General features: G+C 40.7%; 4 protein-coding genes across 4 annotated transcripts; all 4 read right to left on the bottom strand.

Moving 5' to 3' along the window:
* Positions 1-332: 332 nt before the first annotated feature.
* LOC127260503 (uncharacterized) lies at positions 333-4720 on the bottom strand. The gene is made up of 10 exons (XM_051288237.1): positions 4222-4720; positions 3181-3657; positions 2896-3053; positions 2617-2700; positions 2458-2510; positions 1626-1707; positions 1302-1409; positions 1072-1195; positions 848-933; positions 333-716 (listed from the first exon to the last, which is right to left on the bottom strand). The coding sequence occupies exons 1-10, from the start codon at positions 4556-4558 to the stop codon at positions 495-497; spliced, it is 1731 nt and encodes a 576-aa protein (XP_051144194.1). The 5' UTR covers positions 4559-4720; the 3' UTR covers positions 333-494.
* Positions 4721-5359: 639 nt separating this feature from the next.
* LOC127261051 (peroxidase 5-like) lies at positions 5360-7329 on the bottom strand. Its single transcript, XM_051289206.1, has 2 exons — positions 6713-7329; positions 5360-6605 (listed from the first exon to the last, which is right to left on the bottom strand). Exons 1-2 carry the CDS (start codon positions 7157-7159, stop codon positions 5853-5855), a joined length of 1200 nt encoding a protein of 399 aa, XP_051145163.1. The 5' UTR covers positions 7160-7329; the 3' UTR covers positions 5360-5852.
* Positions 7330-9657: 2328 nt separating this feature from the next.
* On the bottom strand, positions 9658-12594 carry LOC127260872 (uncharacterized). The gene is made up of 8 exons (XM_051288863.1): positions 12035-12594; positions 11823-11917; positions 11630-11733; positions 11382-11482; positions 11183-11286; positions 10499-10936; positions 10246-10377; positions 9658-10154 (listed from the first exon to the last, which is right to left on the bottom strand). The coding sequence occupies exons 1-8, from the start codon at positions 12284-12286 to the stop codon at positions 9998-10000; spliced, it is 1383 nt and encodes a 460-aa protein (XP_051144820.1). The 5' UTR covers positions 12287-12594; the 3' UTR covers positions 9658-9997.
* A 2354-nt stretch (positions 12595-14948) lies between these two features.
* On the bottom strand, positions 14949-17670 carry LOC127260871 (uncharacterized). Its single transcript, XM_051288861.1, has 6 exons — positions 17058-17670; positions 16792-16881; positions 16402-16638; positions 15989-16207; positions 15683-15829; positions 14949-15596 (listed from the first exon to the last, which is right to left on the bottom strand). The coding sequence occupies exons 1-6, from the start codon at positions 17463-17465 to the stop codon at positions 15135-15137; spliced, it is 1563 nt and encodes a 520-aa protein (XP_051144818.1). The 5' UTR covers positions 17466-17670; the 3' UTR covers positions 14949-15134.
* Between the last annotated feature and the right edge of the window lie 4640 nt (positions 17671-22310).

Raw genomic sequence — 22310 nt, 5'->3', positions numbered from 1 at the left:
GGATGGATGGATGGATGGATGGATGACAATTACTACTACTACTACTACTACTACTCGTGCTGCCCTCGTCCCTCCCTCCTCTGGCCTCTGTTTCTTGGCAAATGGCAATTGAATCAATCAATCAATCACAATCTCTGCTTTCAGCGGGACAGGGACAGGGACAGGACAGCAGGCTGGGTTGTCTTGCTGCACCACCCTCCCTCCCTCAATCTTGCATTGCAACTGCCACTGTAAACCTGACCTGACAAACTTAACCCTCATACTCTCCTAACTTGGTCAGGTCAGGTCAGGTCATTCATTCATTGCCTCATCATAAATGATTTCTCTACAAGGCAAGTCAAATTACCAGACAAGTTGGATGTAATGTGCTTGTTTTGTTCATATTCTACAACTGCCTTTTTAGCCTTTTCCGTTCGTCAGTGTGTAACTACTATCACAAGTGTGGTACAAAACCTTTTTGTTTCGAATGAATCAGATCAAATCACATCGGATCATTACTTGTACATATTGGACTTGTTTATGTAACCTAAAAGCCTCTTGAGAGCCCTGCCGCTGTCAATGGCCTCTCTAGCTCTATCCAGAGCTGATGCTACATCTTCTGCACCATCACACCCCAGTAAATGATCTACCACTCCAGCATTCAACACGATTCGATCATATGCTGGACCTTTCTCACCTCGCAGAGCCGCCAACCCTATTTCTATGTTTCGAGACACCTAAAACAATGAACATGAATGATCAATGGCTCTCAGCTGGTCAGCCATTCATAAACTTGTCCTCTCGAGGATATCATCAACACATATGAACCTTGCACCGCTTATGAATAAAAAGGATTTTTTTGACTTACGGATCTGTCAGTTCTTGGAGTGTCAGATGGTTCAAACCCATACTCCTTTGCATCAACAACCATATTGAAGGTCTCGCGTGAGACTCCTATAACATCAGATTATTGAAAACCAAGAACACGCCAATTAAGTTTAAGTAGATGTATAGGCATGCATCACCATATCAATAAGAACAGAATCCTTAAGACGTAAGTAAGAGCACAGAGAAATGACAAGAAGCACACACCATCCACTGCTTGAACAGGAGACATATCCAGCGAGCGGAAACCTGAACAGTAATTAACAGGAAGCCCCTTGGATGCATTTGGCGACTTCCATCTTGTAGTCATTGAAAGAGCACCCTCCTCACCCTTTTTTCTCACAAAACAAGTCATCGAATATGCATATTTTTCAGTCATCCTGAAAAACAGGACAATCAAACTCAACAACTCAGAGCAAGACCGGAGCACAAAGTACCTTGACAACCAAGCCTGAGTGAACACCCCTTCTTCTCATCAGCATCAACAGCGATTCTTCATAGCCTTCATGGTAAAATCCAGCAACAATAGCTTCCCTACCCTTGGCCTAATGACAGATTAATTGGGAAGCAAAATATAATGAAACAAATTGACATAGGAGTGTGATATAAGAATCATTCTCACATAATATAAAGAATATTAACACCCGCATATACGTCAGAAATGTGGTTAATACAAACTTATATATATCTAACACCCATGCACTTGGAAGAGGAACAATTACAAAAATTTAGAAAAATGCAATTTTAAATAATAGGCTTACCCGTACAAATTGCTGAACTTTTTCTGTTGTTGCCAGCGGTGGGCGTTTCTTTATATGTTCTCTCAACTGAATTAATGAATATCTGGAGAAAGGTTTGAATCATTTAAATCTCAGGTGGGGTGCGGTTACAACTGCTCCTTTGAACATAGAATCTCTAATGCAGTAATGCAGCACACTAACAAACTAACAAAGTGACTTGTATATTACCAGCAATAATGCAGGAGTCCAGAAAGGATAAATAAATAATAATGGTCTACCATGACAAAATATAAGAACCCCAATGAAAGACAAATAAACAAACAAGGGGATCAGAAAGTTGTAGTTCAATTTTTTTTAAAAAAAAGAATTAGTAATCAACGCTGTAATTATGAAGGTGAAATAGAGAAGGAAAACCCTTTCTGGAGTATCCTCAACTATTCATGCTAAGAAATAGATAATGTTATACTGAATAATAGGAAACTATATGTATATACATTGATAAATATGAAAAACAACCTGGTATACTTATGATGTTGGCATAATAGTAGAACATAATTCAAAACACTTTCAATGTTGACATGAAGTATATAGTTATTCAACAGTGTCACAATTAATGTTCCAGTGCAGGGAAATATTTATACAGAACCTTGAACTCTATATTCTCAAATTCATCATGCCAAAGAGAATAGAGATAAAAGGGTGCAAGGAAGATTACTTACGAATAGTTCACAAAATAGCTGTTAAGATAGTCTAGAGGGGTAGAAAAAGAACATTGTGGAATATTATGCAATGTCTATCACAAGTAAAAGTTTAGAATGGGCATTGCATCAGATATGAATGATTAGATCCATACAATGATGGTTGAGCTTCTCGTTGACTTACATACGCAAAACCAGCATCTTCATCCTGAAAAACAGTATGAATAATTAAATAAAACCAACTTTTTGCTATGTGCTTTAACATGTATCTGCTCATACACACAACCACGCTTAAATGAGTTGTAGAGAGAGACCTCAAGAAGAAATTTTGCTTGCAAGGGAGTTAAGTGTGTATTGGCACCCATAAACTTCAGCATTTGCTCTTCTGTTATGCCTCCCTGAGATATTGAACTACAAATTAATGGGCGGTCACTACATCTAAGGTTTTCATTTGTTGAATCATATGTAAGGGAAAGCTCTTGTGACAAATAAATAGTCGCATGCTCAAGAGTAGCAAAGTATCATAGCTCCATGTGATTCATCTAAAGATTCAGGAGATACTATCCTAATTGCAACAAAAACTGAATTGTGACCTTGGGAGGCATCCAATCAACACCATGAAGCAGGCAAGATTCACCATAACAAGATCTAACTGCAGCAACAAAAAGCGTGCTCCTGAAGAAGCGCGTGTTTCCATCATAGGGTTCACCATAATGGGTCAATGATCTAACATCAGTGACTGGCACAGGACCTGCTTGATAAAATAAGAAAAACTAAATAACGAAAAAATAACGGAAAAGGAAAACAGGAATATGTCAATTCTCAGCCTCACTAAAATGACTAATATAAGTTTAAGATGAGGATGGTGTAGAGATTACCATGCTCATCATCAAATGCAAGGCAGTATGCTTTTAGCTCACGATCCGTTTCCCTATTCATCCGTTGGCCTATCAAAAACGCTGAAAACAGTGATTCATTCACAGTTGAACCTCTCTCAGAATTTAATGGAAGAACATCTCTCAGAACACCCTGAACCTCCTCATACCCCAGATGACCCCCAGCCAAAATTTCCCTGAGAGCGCCCACAAGCCTCATCTCAGAAGTCCCATTACCAACAAAACTGGGCCCTAGGGAACTACAAACTCCCATAAGCGACCCTTCAGGATCAGCTAAAAAGATTACATCTGGTGGAAGTACTCGCACTAGGTGTGGCCAGTAATAGTTCATTGCTCTCCTTTCACCCTCACTCCATTGGGTTGGCTCAGGAAAAGCATTTGCCCGAATTGTCATTGCAGCAAAAAATGCACCAAGTTGCGAATTGGATACTTCCTCCTCATCTTTGAGCTCTCCCTTAACTGTGATTGAACATATATTAAGATCTTAAGCTCTTAACCATAATACCAGCTGCAACAATACAGAAAATTACATCACACCTCCTACACTGATGTGCAAACTGTTTCATAGAGACTCCTTTTATTCATCATTGAAATTTACACTAGAGCATATTTAATCAAAGCAACTAGTATGAAATGTGCCTAATTTACTGGATAAAGTAGTCAATCATGCAATAACATAATGCCTACATAAATTAGCTAATTCAGGTAAACTCCAATATTTGTCCTCCAGCTCCTGACCTCACACCACCAAGACCTGATCATCCTAATTCCTAAGAGCAACGTTTTTCCTTTTGTGGGAAAGCAACCACTTTTACAGAGCAACTGTAGCAAGCATTCTAGCAAAATACTAACCAAGAAAATCAGGAAGTAGAGTAGTTATCATTCGTTCCAGAACAAATAAGAAAATTCATTGCAACTTCAGCAAGTCCTAGGAGGTGAGCATTCAATAATAATAATAATAATAGATGAAAAAAAAAACCCTAATATCTTGAATCGAACAACTAGCTAGAAGTAGGAACGTACCTGACTTTAAAATGGTGTCGAGGACCTTGAAAGCTTGTTCCACATTAAGCGGCCTGGTCTGAGACGGTCCAGTGCAGACCTTTGTCTGGGCCTCCAAAACAGTTCGATTGGGCGCAGAAAAGGACGGATTCCGATAGGATGTGGAGAGCGCGGGGTTCCGGATGTCGAATAGGTCGTGGGTGGCAGCCGAATCAAGGACAGCTTTAATTGAACAAGTCCGTGGTGCGGGTGCAAGGGGGAATCGAAGTGAGGTGTTAGGAGGGAGCATCCGGCGGCTTCTAGGTGCCTGGGATTGGGTTGGATACAGGTTCGATCGAGAATTGCACAGGGCTTTCATTTTCCAGAAAAAGTTTGCTTTCGGGTGGTTGGGGAGGTCGCTGATGGATGGATTGCGATGCAAAGTGGCCTTGGCTTATAAAAAAACACCAGATTTCTCTTGGAGAGAAACCCACATGTGTAGGTAGGTGGCTTCAGAGCATATACGGTAAAAAACTTGGATCTGTTTATGTGGCCGTCACCTTATTATTACTTTTTCCGACTTCACCATTTGAGTTGAGGCTATAAAAAATGATAGTAATTTTTCTTGTCTTCCCAAATTAGGCCAGTTTTTGTTAGCCTTAATAAAAAAGAAAATAAACCGGTATTGAATTGAGGAAGCCATGGATAACTAAGCCAAGCCAGTCAATACAGGAGCATTGATACCGGTGATCTGCAGTCGTTTGAATGGATGGATATCGAGGTGCTTGATCATTATGTACGTACGCACGTACGTATGTATGTATCAGTTTACTTTTTAGTAAAGAGTATTTGATTACTGTGTAGTAAGTATTAAGTATTAGCACATTTATTGAACCTGCAGACACCGCCCAGAACTGACTAATGTAAAGCCAGTTTCCCTCTCCAACCTATTTTTGTTTTCATTTCATTATATGTGTACACGTGCTTTGTGTCATCAATTTTATTCATGAATATGGATGATGAAGTAAATTAATTAACAAAGAGCTAGTTTGTTCGCATGATTAACACACACATATCTTAGATTATATTGTTGCAGTTGGATTGAATTATCATTTTAAGTACATGCGTGCAGTGTATGCATATTTCCACTCCAAAGAGATGAATTCACATCACGCAAGAATTAAGATGTATAAATAAATTCCAAAACTGGCAGGCAGACAGATTGTGTCGTCTAAGCTGCATGCAGTAAATTAAGATACAAATGTATATTATATGTATATGATGCGCAAGAATTCCGTTCATAACATATATATAAGCGTCTAAATATGTATGTAAGTAATATTATCCAGCTACCTAGCTAGCTAGCAATGGAGGTAGCCAGGCAAGCAATATTAATCATGCATGCACCTAGCTCCTTATCCATGGATATATATATATATATATTGATTCCTAAAGCAAATATTAATCAAGTAGAAAGAAAGCAGCAGTGGTAGTAGTAGTAGTGATTATGTATTATATTGGGCGGCCCTAGATATGGGAGGAAGGGTGGATGGATCTGAGTGAGTGAGCGAGTGAGTCTGGAGTATATATAGATATAGATATAGATATGGGTAGATGATGGTGAGGAGGAGGAGGAGGAAAGGAGTTCATATATCAATTAATTAATCAATAGATTAATTGACAAACCTGCACTTGTTCCGCACCTCCCCCCGCTTGCCGGTGAGCACCTCGATCTGGCTGAGGCGGAGGATGGCGTCGGTGAACTTCTTGAGCCAGAGGTCCTGGTCGTCGGCGTACTGCTTCATGTAGCCGCTGGCCTCGGGCAGCTTGGCGAAGTTCTCGTCGGACTCGAGCAGCGCCCGGTTGCGGAGGACCTCGGAGTAGAAGCGGGCGTCCATCTGGTTCTGGGAGTAGGGGTTGAAGGGCACCGTCTGCTGGGGGCTCTGGCACACCGTCATCCCCAGCATCTTCGTCACGTACCCCTTGTCGATGTCCTTCGACTTCACCGGGTCGCGGAACCGGTCCGCCACGCTCGTGCACTTGGCCGTGCCGATCGAGTGGGACCCGATGAACACCACGATGTCGTCCAGGCTCATGCCCTTCCGCGTGAACATGCCGATGATGTCCGGCACCGGCGTATTCGGGAGGGGCAGGTTCGGGGCCACGTTCGCCGCCAGCGACACCCGGGCGTCCCGCCGCCCCGCCGGCACCTCGAAGAAGGGGGTGCCCGTGTAGTTGAGCGCGTCCCGGGTGGCAAAGGCCAGGATGTCGGCGCACGACACCACCCCGGGGCACGCCGCCTCCACCCGCTCCTTGATCTCGTCGACGGCGTCGTACCCCTTGATGTTGGGCCCGTTGTGGGCCGCCACCTTCTCCACGTCCTCGTGGGTCGGGTTCTCGTCTAGGAGGATGGACGCGTCGCACCCCTATCCACCATAGATATAGATGAATAAATGAATGAATGAATATTAATTAGGGTTACATCAATTCAATCAGGGTTCATTCACTCCTGCCTTCATTCATCGTTACGTACCGTGACGAAACAGTCGTGGAAGAAGAGGCGCACGAAGCCCGGAGCAAGTGTGGGGTCCTTGAGGAAATGTTGCGTGAGGACCTCCTTGATGATATCCTCCGCCTTGGGGCAGGTTTTCTGATAGAACCCCACCTCCAGGGGGACGGGCGGGCCCAGGTCCACTGGCTCAGGAGGCGGCTGCGGCTGTTGGGGCTGCTGGGGTGGTTGTTGTGGTTGCTGGGGATTGTTAGCATTCCCCAGACCCCACGGTGTGGGGGGGTCTTCTCCCACACCGCCGCCGCCTCCTCCACCACCGCCACCGCCACCGCCGCCGCCGCCGGCTGGACCAGCGTCTGGACCCATATCTGGTTGGGATGACGCCAGCTGAGAAGTAATGATCATGAGAAGGAAGAAGAAGAGCGCGGGGGCTGGGAGGAGGATCCGTCCTCTGCCTGCTGCAGATGCCATACTCGATCGATGATATAATATATGTATATAAATGATCTTCTTGTATCTATCTATCTATATATGTGATATGATGATTAATATTGCGTGAACAGCTACTAGTACTAATCAAATAAATACTAATAACTATTGTGTGGGTTGGGCAGGGCGTGCTTCTTCTTCTTCTTCTTCTTCTTCTTATTATTATTATTATTATTATAGTGATAGTGTTTGAACGAATGAATGAATGAATGATGTTGGTTAACGCAGATGGCGATGATCTGGTTATTGGGCATGCATGTGGAGAGCGGGTTTTATTTATATATATAGGCCATAGGGAATGGAAGGTTGATGGTTGATTTGGGGAATGCATGGATCGAGAAGGACACACTTGGTTGGTGGACCTTGAAGCAGATATTGATGGATCGGTGCATGCATGGGACAACTGAGAGAAAGAAAGAAATCAATTCATTAGAGGGCATCCGTAATTTTAGCTTGATCTTGCATAACCAACTAACTAAATAACTACCTAACTAACTGCCCTTCCCTCCCATTCACGCGCGCACACTCACATATCTGCTATTAATTAATTAAGGTGCTCATCAGTTCACTCGATCAACTCCACTCCCAGCAGCTGTGCATATCCTCACTTCCAAACTTTGACCTAGTATTGCTGAGAGGAAGATGCAGATGGACGCCGAGTCGGCGGCGCATCAACACAGGGTGGCTAGCATAGATCTTCAAGATGTTCCAGAACCTCCTGGAATATTCCGGAACTTTCTAGAAGTTCCAAGATCGCCCCTCAACCGAATTGATGATTATCAACTAGATTTAGATTATTTATATATCTTTACCTGTAGGTTGTTAAGATATAGCATATCCAAGTGTGAATTTGATAAGATATGACGTATCGATATAGCGTATCCATATTAGAGTGCCTATATATAAGAGGGATCCTCACTTGTACTTCACTTTAGTTTTGAAAGTTAATAAAACACTCTATTTTGCGGGGTGCATCTTATAGTCTTCTTACTTTAGCGTGCGTTAGAAATGTGTACAAGGCTATACTAACGATTTCGAGAGAGAGTCGAAGAATCGCTAGGCCGACGGGAAGGTGTTCGAGGAGGAACCATCCTACCCAAGATATATATATATATATCATTATATAATAATGGTAGCTATTCAATCAATGTCATGCACGCATGCACGGACGTTGAGTGTGATGCCACTTTCCGCTTGATTACCTAGCTTAGCTATCTAACTTCATTTTCGTGTATCCTTATATACTATATATGAATAAAAATTTGAATCAAATTATAATTAATTAATAATAATAGGATTAAGTCTGGTCAGTTGGTGTTATATATATACGGGGAGTTTGGATTTATTTTTAATTAATTTGAATGCGTGATTTTTATTAATAGTGTGTATATATATAGTTTAAGATTATTAATAGTGTGTTATATATAGTTTAAGATTGTATAATAACTAATTAATGATTGAGGTATGTTATAATAAGGGTGTGTTTTTTTTTTTTGATGAGTTTGAAAAAAAAAAATTTGGATTTGATATGAAAATAATATTTGATGGGATGTCTTGTGAGTATTTTTTTTCAAAAAATACAAAGTTCAAATAGTAAAATTGGAAAAAATTTTGCAAAAGAGACGTATCCTTGGGGAAGAAGTGTCTTTTTTTTTTTTCCAAAATAGTTTATGATCAATTTCTTGAATATATATATATATATATATATCCTAGAGAGAGATTGAAATGACGGGAGGTAGCTGTAGCGGTGCTTGCCCGTACTTTTATTTTATCTTCTAGGTATAGATATTAGTAACATTTATTTCTAACGGAGAAATGATATTGATTTATATATATATATATATATATCTTGCCTAGTCCACGGTGCCGGTGCCAGTGCCAACAAGTCTTCTTGCTGTTGTTTGTACCCAGAAAATGTGTGATTTGGATCGTCAATCCATAATATAATAAGATAATATATCAAGTTGCATTTCAGAACTGCAGCTATTTGATGAATGCCAAGCTAATTAAGGCAGGCCCTGCCGCTGCGCATTATTGTAAATTATAAGTCTCTCTATATTTGTCGGTGTTTAAGGAAAGGTGAAGTTGGAGCATCGTCATCGTCATCGTCATCATCGTCATCATTTGTCATCATTATCATCCTCCTCCTCAGTCCCTCTACAGAGTGCAGTGTTGATTCTTCTATATATGTATGTAGTAGTGGAGTGAGGAGTGCAAGTTGCTCCTGATGCTTCTGTTGTTGCATTTATTATCATTCCTACTGCTAATGTTTACGATAGATAGATAGATACCAACATTTTTGCTACTTAAAAAACTCAAATTCCCGATTCATCATTTCCCACTCTCAATCAGGCTGTGTGATCTATTTCCGCACCTTCACCCCTCCAATATTCAACAGATACCTTGCCTAATTAATGTTCCTCTCTCTCTTTATCTGAAATCTAGTTTGTCTTTGTCTTTGTCTTGTAACAGAAAATGCATCCGACCAATCAAAACTCCATAGACAGATGATTACACAACAAGAAAGCAAATCTACAACCAATAGGATTTTGCCTGTCATAGACATGTCAGCCTGTGTTGTGTGTGTGACGAAGCCATAGATGTACGTACAAGTAGTAGTAGTAGTAGTGGTTAGTATTTCTTTCTTAATAACATCTCTGTCTCCGTCTGTCTGTACGTCAGTTACTTAGCCATTATCAGAGGTCTAGAAATGAAGCACATGTATACAACAAATACAAAAGATTGGTCTCATCTCCATCTCCATCTCCATCTCCATCACCCCTCCCCCTCGAATCGTTAAGCATTGTGTTTACTAGTCGACTACTGCTGCACTTGGTTTGGCATGGTTTGAGCCTTCCTCATTACATGCTTCCTACAGCGCTCGAAAATGCTGTCGTATATCAGATCGAATTGCACTCCAGCTCTCTCTCTATTCACAATGAAAAGGATGTGGTCGCCTTCCACCAGCTTGTAATACCTGCAAGACATTTGTTGCAGTCTTAGTGGAAAGAAAGACCTTCCTTCCCCATAGTGAGAAAATGAGCATGGGGGTGGGCAAAGAGACAGACCAGATGCCAGGCTGTAAAGGCTGGCAGTCGGAATCCTTCACAACAAAGTAGCTTGGGTGTTCCACAGGGAAACGCGGGTGTGTCATGGATATTGTGTTGAGGGCTCCATCGTTGTCCCACCAGTCTTCATCCCTGTAAATTCACTCAACACTGTAGGGTGAACTAGATTCGAGCTCATCCGAATGAACATAAGAACATGCACGGCCTAATGAATAACAAGAGAAAGGAGACTGGCGGAGACCACAGCACTCACCGATAACCCTTATAAGGAGGAGTGACATCAGTGGGGTGTCGCCATTGGCTCATCTGCAGGACTCTAATGAATAACAAAGGGTGTATCCCAAGAAGGCCGGAGGGCACAGTGACGCCCAGTACTTTCCTTGTCCGCTTGGTGGCATAGCTGAAGTAATACGTGTCAGGATATGTATTTATCCGGCTGTTCAATTTGATGGATCCTTGGATTGTGAGGTCAGGGAGGATCCAATCTCCGGTTGCAAATGGACCACTCTTCCCCATTAGACAACCAACAAGACCCCAAATGCCTAACTTCTTCCTGGAAATGTTGAAATGATCAAATCCGAAGTTGTAGTAGTCCTTCAGCCACTGAACATCAAACCAATCATAGAGAATTACGCCAATGCGGCACAGCTGCAGCAGACAGATGGGCTTCAGCGACTTGCCATCCTCTGGCCTGTTAAGAGGGGAGAATACAAGTAAGGATTAAATCAATCACAACAACACTAAGCTGCCTGGCTGGGAGGAAAAGGGAGGGGGAGAGGACTAATAACAAGTTTTAACTTTCTCATTTCAAAGCAAGTGAAACTTCTATCAAATAGATAGATAGATAGATAGATTAAGCAAGCACCCGATTGGATTAGGTTGCACTGCAGAAATTTATAATCTATCATGGTTATAAAGGGGATAGAAAAAGACTCACTGCATTCCATCCAGGTAGGCTCTTGTTGTACCATTAAATGCTCCGGACAAGGAGGTTATGCTTAGAACCCAGTTGGGCGATGTGTTTTCGTATCCACTGAATGCCTGAAAAAATTACACGAATTAGTTGCACAACCTCTGAAATAGTTTTGAAGTCGCTCACTGCCTGGTAATTTGGTAACAAGAAGACAATAACCAACCTTATCGGCAAGCATTTGTTGCAGGACCCGGACAACCTGTGCCCCTGCCGAATGCCCAACAAAGTGGATTGGGTGATCTTCATCCCATTCTGGGTAGTGCCCTGCATTAGGCCAATCGCATCAATCAGATATTGATTGATTGCCAGAAAGAATACATAAAAACAAAGGAAGAACAAGAAGAAAGGTGTTGTGCTGCGTTGTCTTGTGTGATTAATGACAACTAATGATAATCATAATCATAATCCGACCTTTCTCATAAACTCTGCCGAACCGTGAGTGCCCACAGGCCTTGCTATGTTCTTCTCCGTAATCAACTTGCCCGCCTTTCAGGTAATAGAACAACTCTCTTGCCCTGAATCCAAAAACCCACAAAACAAAACATGGAACAAGAATCCGAGAAGTGCCATGTTTAGGCAATGAATTAGAAACCAACCAACCAACCTGTCATAGATGCTGGTTAGAGAGCCCAAATCCGGCACGAGAACCCTCTCGTCCTTCTTCTCTGCTCCAGAAAAATACGACAGGCCTCCTAATCTCTGTACAACGGGAGTCGACGAAGATTCAATTTTGAAATCGCTTCAATGCGACAAGTCAAGAACCCTAACATCAACCATGTATGTGAATGCAAGGAAATGGAAATTATGTGTTCATACCCCTTTTCCGAACCCAAAAATTCCGTGAACTAATACAATGGGAGGTAAACCGTCAACGTTGGTGGACTTTATGGAATCCTCCTCCCTCCTCAAACCATCGGCCAAATTAGGATTGAAAATCCGATCACTGAGTGCCTGAGAGAGATCCCCAGCCACAGCCGTGCTGAATATGTAAAATCCATATAACAAATGCACCAAGCTACTCACAAACAACTCTGCCAATTGGAGGGTTGATGTCCACCAGCTAATCATCCTTCCCCCTTCCAAAACAATTTTCAAATGCAGGCACAGATGAAATTTGCACGAAAGAAAGATAGAGATTATCTTGGAGAGGATAGGCCTTATTCAAGGGAAAAACAAGAGAAGGCCCTTTATCAATCAATCAGTCAATCAATCCAAGCACCCCCAGCGCTTGAATCGTGAGTGAAATCAAGAAGCACCTCGTTCTCAATGACGAGGTACAACGCTGGGTTGGGTGGACAAATTTTGAAACTTTGAAGGAACCTACCTACTTGTCCTTGATATGATATGTGTGTGTAATGGAATGTAAGGGAGGGGGTATAAAAAGAAAAAAAAAAAAAATTATTTATTTATTTGAAAGTATGGGAAAGAAGAGAAGTCACCACCCCACGATTTCCACATTGGTTACCATTCGTTTATAGCAACAAGAAACGATTTGTATTTTTCGGCTGGAGCAGTTGATTCACCAAATTCTTCTCTCCACACACACCCAATACCTATTTTGTTTGTGTTCTCCTCCCTCTATCGTCTCTCTCTCTCTCTCTCTCTCTGCCCCCAATCCAAAAACGAGGGTGGGGTCAAGAAGAAGGGAATATGCGTGCCAGAGTGTTGGCCGCTGAGAAGAAGAGATTTCCCGGATTTCCGGGACCCACAATTAAAACTGACCCACCCTAAATTACATGAACACTAATAATATAAACTAACTAGTATATAGAGACATACATATTCTGGGTCGGTCTCCGTGTCTACTAGAAGAATCCAACACTTGCTGCTGCTGCTGGATTTAGAGAAGACGAATTAACAAGTCAAACACACAGGAGTTGAGAAGACGAGATTTTAGGGGTGGGTTGGGTTGGGTTGGTTAACTGTGAATTGACTGACTGACTCACTCACTCACTCACTGGAGGGGGAGTAGGAGGAGGAAGGAAATTGGATTTGGGTTGGGATTGGGTGGGAGGGTGATGAGGTGGCGTGGAGGAATTCGCTGGAAGCATCACAAACTCCACAGCTGTCCTGCCCTGTCCGCCCCCACTTTCCTTGTTGGCGTTTACCCAACCAATAATCACGTCCGCTGCGACGCGTGTACGGTCAGGATTCGTCCCTCCGTCCTTGCTTGAATGCCTAAGGAATAGCAGCAGTAAAGTAGTAATTTGGTTGATGGATGATGAATGCTCATATAGATCATCTCGTAATACTCGCTCATTCGTGTCGTTGGTGCCGTGGCAGAGAGATCTTGAGGTAGCCCAGGAGAGGAGAGGAGAGGAGAGGAAACTGTCCTCCTTTCTTTCACGCCACCGATAATGAATAATGAATTCCACAACTTCCTACCAAAAACATATGGATACAACCGGCAGAAAAATAGATACAGTTTCAAAGTCCGATCAAACTCAAAACAAAAATTGCGATTCAAGCGGATTTAATAAAAAATTAAATATATATATATATATATCATCAAAAATAAAATCATAATTTAATTGTTTAATTCTCATCTTACCTACATTATTAGATAATAGATTTAATTTGAATTGAGCCTGCTCTCCCAAATCCAATATAAAAATCGGATTGGGCCGGCCCGGAACAGAATAAAAATGAAAATTACAAAATTGTTTACCTGGGACACCATATAAAATGCGCTCATTTATTATATATAGATAGATACATTGTTCTGTAAGCCGGTCCTGTGCCTGTGCCTGTCACGTGAGTTGCCATGGACCGATCCATCTATCCACCCACGGGCATATGATAACAGATAAGCCCAAACTCAAATAACATAAAAAGTAGCATCACTGGGACTGGGCTGGGCTGGGCTGGGCTGGGCTTCCTCACCATCCGTTCATCAGTGGATCCTTTGACGATATACAGATAGTGATAGTCGCCGTAATAAGAGACGGACAGACACACCAAATATATATACAATAAATAAATATATTAACAGGTCATATCCTTTCCCCTTGTAGATAGCTTTCCGACCCGCATAGCTAGCTATATTTTGTATGTAAAGATTGTAATAATTAAGTTGATGTTTTGCAAATCCTAACATAATTAATTAGTGAGAATGAGTTGTCTGCGTCAAGCGCGCACACGTACACATAGGTTAGGTTGGTTTGCATGGAAGGAGGGGAACTGCCAACCAAGTCTAGACTTGTAAAAATCAAATGGTCATCCGCTTGAGGTTTATGATTTGGATTCGAATCCGAATGGAACGTGCGTGGGGCTAAGCATGAAGGGAATGAAAGAAGAAAGGTAGGTAGGTAGGTTTTGTTAATTGAGAGAGAGAGAGACAATTGAAGAGAATGTGGGAGCCAATCATATCCACCACTTCCACGTAGCCTAGGTACCTCCCAAATCCCGATGGGATTGTATAGAATAGAATAGAATGGACCTCACCTCACCTTATCCCATTGAATTATTACTTATATGGTGTGCTGCTTTGTGTTTGTGTCTGTACACTAATTAACACATGCACCTGTGCCTGCCTGCCTGCCTGCCTGCCTGCCTGCTAGCTGTAGTATGTCCTGTTATTATCATCATTGTTAATTGTTATTACTACAAAGGTAGGTGGATTCATTGAAAAGGGAGGTACACGCTCGCTTACTTAAACTAAATAAAAATAAAGGAGAAGAAGAAGGGACAACTGAGCCTGAGTCAGAGTCATATATGATATAGTACTATATTAAGTCGACTTTGTTCAGAATTCAACTCAACTCAAGTCCAATTACATTTACTAGTAGTACCAGCAGCAGCAGCAGTTGTGTGCTAGTATGATTTAGTAGTATACACGCAGATGCAACACTCCCACTCCCACTCTTCTAGTTTCAGATGATCTGATCTGATCTGATCTAACCTCCTAGTGTTCTAACTAAGGGCATCTGGGATTCCTCCCTGGACCCCCGTAATAAAAATAGTTGCCCCACACCCTGTTCATCCCTCCTCTGATGCTGTAGCAGTTTGGATGGTCTGCCAATAGCCTGAGATTGGAGGCCGGGATCAAACTGTTGCCCCAGTCCACCACCTGTACGTTCCTGAAGTAAGACGCCCTCCCGAACCCTTCTCCAGCAAAATGCCCGCTCCCCATTTGGGTGGTCGTGTGCATTGATGCTGCTGCTGCTGCTGATGATGATCTAATTGCATTGTTCATCCTCGCCCTCCTCCTCCTCCTCCTCCTCCCCCTGCTGCTGCTGTTTATAATCTCCCCACCGAATTGGATCATGGTCGCATGGCCCCTCCTAAGATGCGTGAACAGGAGTGCTGGCCAGTACCCCACTAGAACCCCCCCTCTTCCATTACCCAATTCCAGCCACCAGTGCCCATGCTTTGGATCCTGCATATATGTACAGTTTTAATCAATCATTTGTATGTCATACGATACATTATCAATCATTATAGTAGAATATAGTGTTTGTTTACCTTCCAAACTAATAAGCTGATGTCAAATTGGCCTCCCCTGTATGCAGAGATGGGAGATATCGCAGCCCCAACTGCTATTCTATTGTTAGTCTGGACGAAACCTGAGCAGAGCAGATTGTAACACCCTGTTGCCTCGTACGCATCGGTCTGGAATGGAATCATGGATCGGATCATGATGCACATAACAAACACTACTACTCAAGTAAATTCTTGAAGCCCTAGCTAATTAAATACTGCTCCACTCAATCACAATTCACACATGCATGTTAAGTGTTAACATAACACTAGCTACTACTTAGTACTTACAGTCCAGTATGTGAAGAATCTGGGATGGTTGTCGCCATAAAGCTCCGGGCTAACCTGCCAACCGGCTTCAATGGTGTTGAGGTCATTGGCAAAGGAGCCTGCTATGACCCATATCTGTGATAAGCTGAACTCGTACTGGTTTGCAACCCGAGGAGCCCACACATTGATGCTTGCTTTCGCCCCGTAGTATTCATTGCCACTCACATACCCCACTGCATGCTGTATTTACTTATTACTGTAATTGCAATTGGATCCACAACACAACACAACACGTCCTACTTTCCAAACAACCACCCACCCACCCACCCACCCATCAAAATTACATTAATCAATATACTACTACTTCTTACAGGCTGGCTGGCTAATCGAGATCTGCTAGATTAAAACAGCAAAGATACGTTTGCGTTGCGTACCTCATGACCGTAGCCGGAAGAGTCTCGCCTGATCACAGGCCTTCTAATTGCCTTGCGTCCAAATCTTCTGATAGAGCTCGCTCTCAGGACATCTTCTTCACTTGTTCTTCTTATGGGAATGGTGCCTTCCGGACAACACTCGCCGGACATGCTCCATGCCTGAAACTGATGAAACTCAAATTGTTCTTCTTCAACCGCGCCGCTCAGGTGCCCTTTTGGCCTTTCCGGTGGATCCAGCTTGCAGTGCGCACATAATTTCAACAATGACAACACAAAATTAAACAACCTTTTTGCTTATATATATATATATATATATATACATATATTCACTACTACTAGTGTTAGAATCAACCAAGTAATCTATGTATGAATGTATGTATTGCCTACTACCATGATCGGTTTCTGTCCTTTTAATCGAGGATGATCAAAAGCTGGCTGTTGGTGAGATAATACGCAATCTATGATATCACCATCAGGACTCTGAAATTAAACAATATGATAGGTGATGATGGGTGGAATGGTTGATAAAAAGCAATTTTAAGGGAAGGTGGATAAAATTGAAATATTTAAATATACACATATGTGTTTGTGCCTGTGTAAATGAAAAAGGATGGTGTGAATTCATATATATGTAGGTATATAATTCAACAAATTGCCTGAATTGTCTTGACAGGAGGCCTGTTGATGTTCTTCAGATGGGCTCTGATGTAGTTGAGCTTCTTGTGTCGGGTTTGATTGAAGTCATGGGGTGATGTTGATGTTGGTGTTGCTTGGACTTGGGGGCAACCCAACAACACTGAGAAATACAATAGGAAGAAAACAAAAACAGAAACAGAGATGAGTGCTGGGTTGACGTTGCAGCAGCTGGAAGTTGCTGCAGGTGTGGGACTATTAATTCTACTAGTTTCTTCGGCGGCTTCGATCCCCCCAACTGTTTCTGTTTGTCTTCTTCTGCTGCATTTGGATTTGGATTTGGATTGGTGTTGTCCTCTTGTGAAGGGCAAGATGGTGGTGCTGCAGCACGGAATCTCAGACCCAGCTGGGGCTGGGAATCCCCACTCCATCGTCAGTCGGTCAGTCTCTGTTGCAGTCTTCCCTTGTTTATATGTATTCCGTGTGGGAGAGAATGGGAGTAACAGCACTTGAAGACAGTTGAACGAACAAGATGGATTAATTAAGGAAATCAGAATGAATGAATGAATAATACCAATCAGGATCAGGGGAGAGATGATATTAATGCTGGTAAATTATTCAAAATGTGGTGGGCACGTGGGTCGGGAGATATAACATGATTACGTTGGGGGACGCGACTGGGGCATGCACTATATATATATATATATACATACATCTATATCTATAATCGATCATGTGCATGTGTGTGTGTATATATACATATTCCATATTAATGGCAATGGCAATGGGGGGGGGGGGGGGGGGGGGGGGTATTCATTCAGTCAACTACAACACTTTATGGGATTGGGGAAGGAAAGGGTACTATTATATATATATATATAGATACATGCATTTTGTGAAGTGTATAATTTATAAATTAATACGTGCACTAGTGCTGTTCTCTCTGTTGTCTACTACTCACTCTTGCATGCATGCATACTGTACTGCACTGAACCTAATACTATTAATCAAACTTTGATGTAAATGTAAGTATATACCATGAGTACATGGGAAGGAAGTCTGCTATTCTTTGCTTTGGCAGGCAGGCAGGCAGGCAAGCCAGCCAGCCCTATATGCTATGCACACGCACACGAGAAGATATCATATCATCATGATGTCGTCTAATACTGACCGTTAAGAAGGAAGGAATTCATTTGGAATTCAATTTCAAAACCTAAAATGTGTTATCCTCCACCTTTATAATAATTCATTTGGAGTTGCTGACATTTTCCGGAAACTCAACAAATTAGTACTCTTCTAATGTCTTATATATATATATATATATATAATCCTGGATGATGAAGGGTTGATTTCATGCCATGCATATACATGTGTATCATCACTCACAGTTTGAGCCCACTTGTTTTAATTTGTCACAATAATAATTAATCCACCCACCCACCCACCCACCTTTATTCTTTGGAGTTGGAGTGGGATGGAGGGATCGGAGTATAAAGATACGACAGACGGACAGACAGACAGACAGATGAGATAATTAAGAATGGCATCATCCCATCCCATCCCATAGAATGCAAATGCAATCATTCTGTCCTCCACTCTCCTGCAACTTATATACACACACACACATACATATCCATCATCACCTTAAATTTTACTTATGTACGTATGTTTTTTTTGTTGACCGAAACGATAATGAGTACTGAACCGGACTTTAATTTTGAGAACAGATATGAGCGTTGAGCACAGTGATTCAATTCCTTTGATTTGATTTGATTTGTGGCACTATAAATTAATCCACATCAAATCAAATATATATATATGTTAATGCCTTCCATGTTTGCTTAATTAACTCAACTTAAAAGCCCAGCTGCCCCCGCTCGCCCTAGCTAATTACTTAATTAATTATATTGTGGAGGAAAGTTGAAACTGTGATCTAGCTGCGTACCAAGATAATCGAATGCATGGATATATACATATACAACACAACAAAGCCAGCGGGGGATGCATGGTGTGTGTATGTGCGTGCCGATTAATTGCATCCCTATCCCTGGACATTGAAATAATTAATGATACAACAATTAATAAAATGTAGGAGCAAATTAATTTTGATTGCAATCAATATATAATATATAATCATGACAATTGAATATATATATATATATATATACTTTAATTCAAAAAAAAAAGGAGAATTGAAGGCATAGAGTAGAGACCCTTGCTCCAGACCAGACCAGACCAGACCAAAACAAAACAAAACACACTGAATTAAGAATTAATTACAACGACCGGCCGAACCGTATATAATTAATACTGGAGATCAACAGTGAATTCATTAATTAATAAATGAAGTAATTGAGCAATCCTCTCCGATGAGGATTGAATAATTGGTTAATTACTTATATTACTGTTGGATGTATAGACAGATAGATATATAGGTTCGTTAAAAATGATTAGTGTGATTCAATTCTATGGTTGGGGAGGCTTCTTTTCGGCGACGGCCAAGAGGATTCCGGCGAGCTTCCTGATGTCGGTACCGAACTGGGTGGCCTCGGGGCAGGCGATCTGGCTCTCGACGAGGGTGTCGGTGCAGTCCATGAAGGAGGTGGCGGAGAGGTAGCTGCGGAGGGCGCCGGTGGGGTCGTCCTTCACCAGCCCCACGCAGCCCTCCACGTTGTAGATGATGTTGTCGTACGCGTCCCGGCACGTCTTCACGATCGAGTCCTTGGTCACCGCCTTCAGCGACACCGGCAGCTGCCCCGCCACGTGGTCCGGGATCCCCTTGCCCTCCTCCGCCTTCTCCCTCGCCGCCTGGAGCAGGTTCGTCATCACCTCCGCCCAGCTCTCCCCGCCCTTGGCCAGCTGCGAGCAGAGGGCCTTGTCGTCCGCCGTGTCGCACAGGGGGTTGCACCCGGACTCCGGCGACGCCCAGCCCATGCCGGACAACAGGGCCACCACGGCGACGACGATTTTCATGGAACCCGCCATGGTATATTTAATTGAGGAAAGAGACAGATAGATAGAAGATGATGTAGAGAGGGGGGAGATTGTGTATCGTGTATTGTGTGTGTTTTGTTGTTCCTTCAATTTGGATGTAAAAAATTAGTTTAAGTAGATTGTTTATTTAATTAAGGGTCTCTAGGAACGATTTGCTGCTGCTGCTGCTGCTGCTGCTGCTATCAACCGATCTTGACGACCCTTGTTATATATATTATATATATATATGTGTGTGTGTACTGGAGATGTTATTACTATTATTCTTCCACGGCGCGACGCATTGGAGATATAGGTTCCGCTATTTATACATGCTTATTAATTTAGTGTTTGCTTTGTAAGCAAGCTATTACGCTTTGTTTTGTGGTTCGCCGCGCAAATAGCCACTGTTACCGTTACTTTGATTTTAATTTATAGTATATTTTTTGTTATTATTATTCGATGTTGTTGCCCTCAAATTCGTTTCCGTTTCCGTTTCCGTTTCCCTGCCATTAATTTTCTTTATTCAAACTAGCGTTTGCTTCTTTTTAGTTTCTATTAAATTAAACGCGAATATATTTATTTATTTTAATCTTCAAATGAAGTGGTACTTTATTTTTAATTTTAAAATGAAAATAAATCAATACGAATAGTTTTAGATTGCAAGATTTTTTTAGTATTGCAATAATACTACTGCAAGATGAGGCTCGGAAAGCCATCTAAACATCATTTTGGCAGAGTCATCTTACTAATAATTCCTTCTGTATAATACTTTGCCATATTAATTTGCGTTATATTGTCGATTTTTTGCATCCAATCAAGCACATATAAAATTGTATCCAAATGTTTCAACACATATTTAGATGACGAAAGGAGTTCATATCGGTGGTAGAGATGGGAATAAGATTTGGCTTGGTTCAGATCTTAGTTTAGACTGACCTATTTATTAAAAATGCCTAGTACAAATTTATTTTAAAGTATTTGCAGTTAACTAGAATATGCTTAACTTTTACAAATGAACACGCTTGTTTTTTTGTTTGATTTTTTTTTTTTTTTTTTTTTTTACATCAAGTGTAGGAAATTGTATAATTAATATAAAAAAATGAATGTGTAATAATTTTTTTGTTTCAAATTAAAATAATTGTCTCATTTTGTCATTTTTTGTCCGTCTTAAAACAATAGTCTCGTTTTTATTTTTAGTAATTAGTTCTCTGCCTTTTTACAAAATGATTCCCATATTTTCACAATATTACATAAAGTATACGCATTTTGGTCTTTTAAAAATACTTTTACACTTAATATAAATATAATACTAATATTTTTTAATTTCCGTACTCATCTCAAATATCACTGTTGTTTTGGGACGGAGAGAGTATATTACTTCATTCGTCTCAATTCAAATTATTCCTTTTACTATTTTTGTCGTTCTCATTTCAAAATATCAATTTTTTATTTTAAAAAAAATAATTATACATTAATACCAAAATACCTTTAATTTTTATTTAAATTACAAATATATCATTAAACATGCAACATATGGGATAGCATGCTGAAATGCAAAATTCAGCGGTGCTGGAGTTAACCTGGTTCTTTAATCTCATTTAATATGAAATGATAAAAATTAAATATAAAGATAAATATGTAATTTTATAACATATCAACATTGCTAATTAAAATTAAACATCAGCACACGATCGATCCTCTTCCCCAGGCCCGGCCCTGGGCCAGGGCCATGGGGCCCTTGCCCAGGACCCATTCCCTTTAGGGGCCCATAAGGGGCCCAATAATATATTATTATTATTATTATTATTATTTTTTTTTAAATGTATAAAATAAAATTTAAATAAAAAATTTATTTTATAATTATTTTTTAAATAAATGATTTTTACATTAATTTTTAAATTATTTATTTGTATGCTTTAGTATGTTTATTTAATGGTATGATTTGATATTTTTTATGAATTATATAAAATTAAAAAGATATGATAGGTAATATTTTTGTGTTCTTATTATTTTTATTTTTATATTTATATGTTTAAATTTGTATATTTTATTATATTTTTTAGTAATAGTTTTAAAAATTTGTGTATTATATAAACATTGAGTTTGTTTATTTAATTTAAATTTTCTAATTTTTACTATTAGGATTATACTTTCTCTCTCACAAACATTTCATCAAACATTATCTTAATATCAAATTCAAGCCAAATTTTTCCCTAAACCAATCAAAAGAAACAAACCCTTAATAAATATTTTTGTTTGAAAATTTTCTTTTAAAGACTTTGACTGTTTATAAAAATATTTTT

The sequence above is a fragment of the Andrographis paniculata genome, unplaced genomic scaffold (assembly GCF_009805555.1).
Source record: "Andrographis paniculata isolate CXL003 unplaced genomic scaffold, ASM980555v1 Contig62END, whole genome shotgun sequence".
Classification (NCBI taxonomy): Eukaryota; Viridiplantae; Streptophyta; class Magnoliopsida; order Lamiales; family Acanthaceae; genus Andrographis; species Andrographis paniculata.
This window is presented reverse-complemented; position numbering and strand designations above follow the sequence as displayed.

Coding starts and splice junctions, on each gene's coding strand:
- LOC127260503 (XM_051288237.1), bottom strand. CDS start 4,558: ATGAAAGCCCTGTGCAATTCTCGATCGAACCTGTATCCAACCCAATCC. Junction 1,708..2,457: donor CGAGAAGCTCAACCATCATT/GTATGGATCTAA, acceptor ACCTTTCTCCAG/ATATTCATTAATTCAGTTGA. Junction 934..1,071: donor TCCTGTTCAAGCAGTGGATG/GTGTGTGCTTCT, acceptor CTGATGTTATAG/GAGTCTCACGCGAGACCTTC.
- LOC127260872 (XM_051288863.1), bottom strand. CDS start 12,286: ATGATTAGCTGGTGGACATCAACCCTCCAATTGGCAGAGTTGTTTGTG. Junction 11,483..11,629: donor CGGCAGAGTTTATGAGAAAG/GTCGGATTATGA, acceptor GGCCTAATGCAG/GGCACTACCCAGAATGGGAT. Junction 10,937..11,182: donor GCCTACCTGGATGGAATGCA/GTGAGTCTTTTT, acceptor CCCTCTTAACAG/GCCAGAGGATGGCAAGTCGC.
- LOC127260871 (XM_051288861.1), bottom strand. CDS start 17,465: ATGGAGTGGGGATTCCCAGCCCCAGCTGGGTCTGAGATTCCGTGCTGC. Junction 16,882..17,057: donor CTCCTGTCAAGACAATTCAG/GCAATTTGTTGA, acceptor GTTTAATTTCAG/AGTCCTGATGGTGATATCAT. Junction 16,208..16,401: donor CTTCCGGCTACGGTCATGAG/GTACGCAACGCA, acceptor AAGTAAATACAG/CATGCAGTGGGGTATGTGAG.
- LOC127261051 (XM_051289206.1), bottom strand. CDS start 7,159: ATGGCATCTGCAGCAGGCAGAGGACGGATCCTCCTCCCAGCCCCCGCG. Junction 6,606..6,712: donor TCCACGACTGTTTCGTCACG/GTACGTAACGAT, acceptor TATGGTGGATAG/GGGTGCGACGCGTCCATCCT.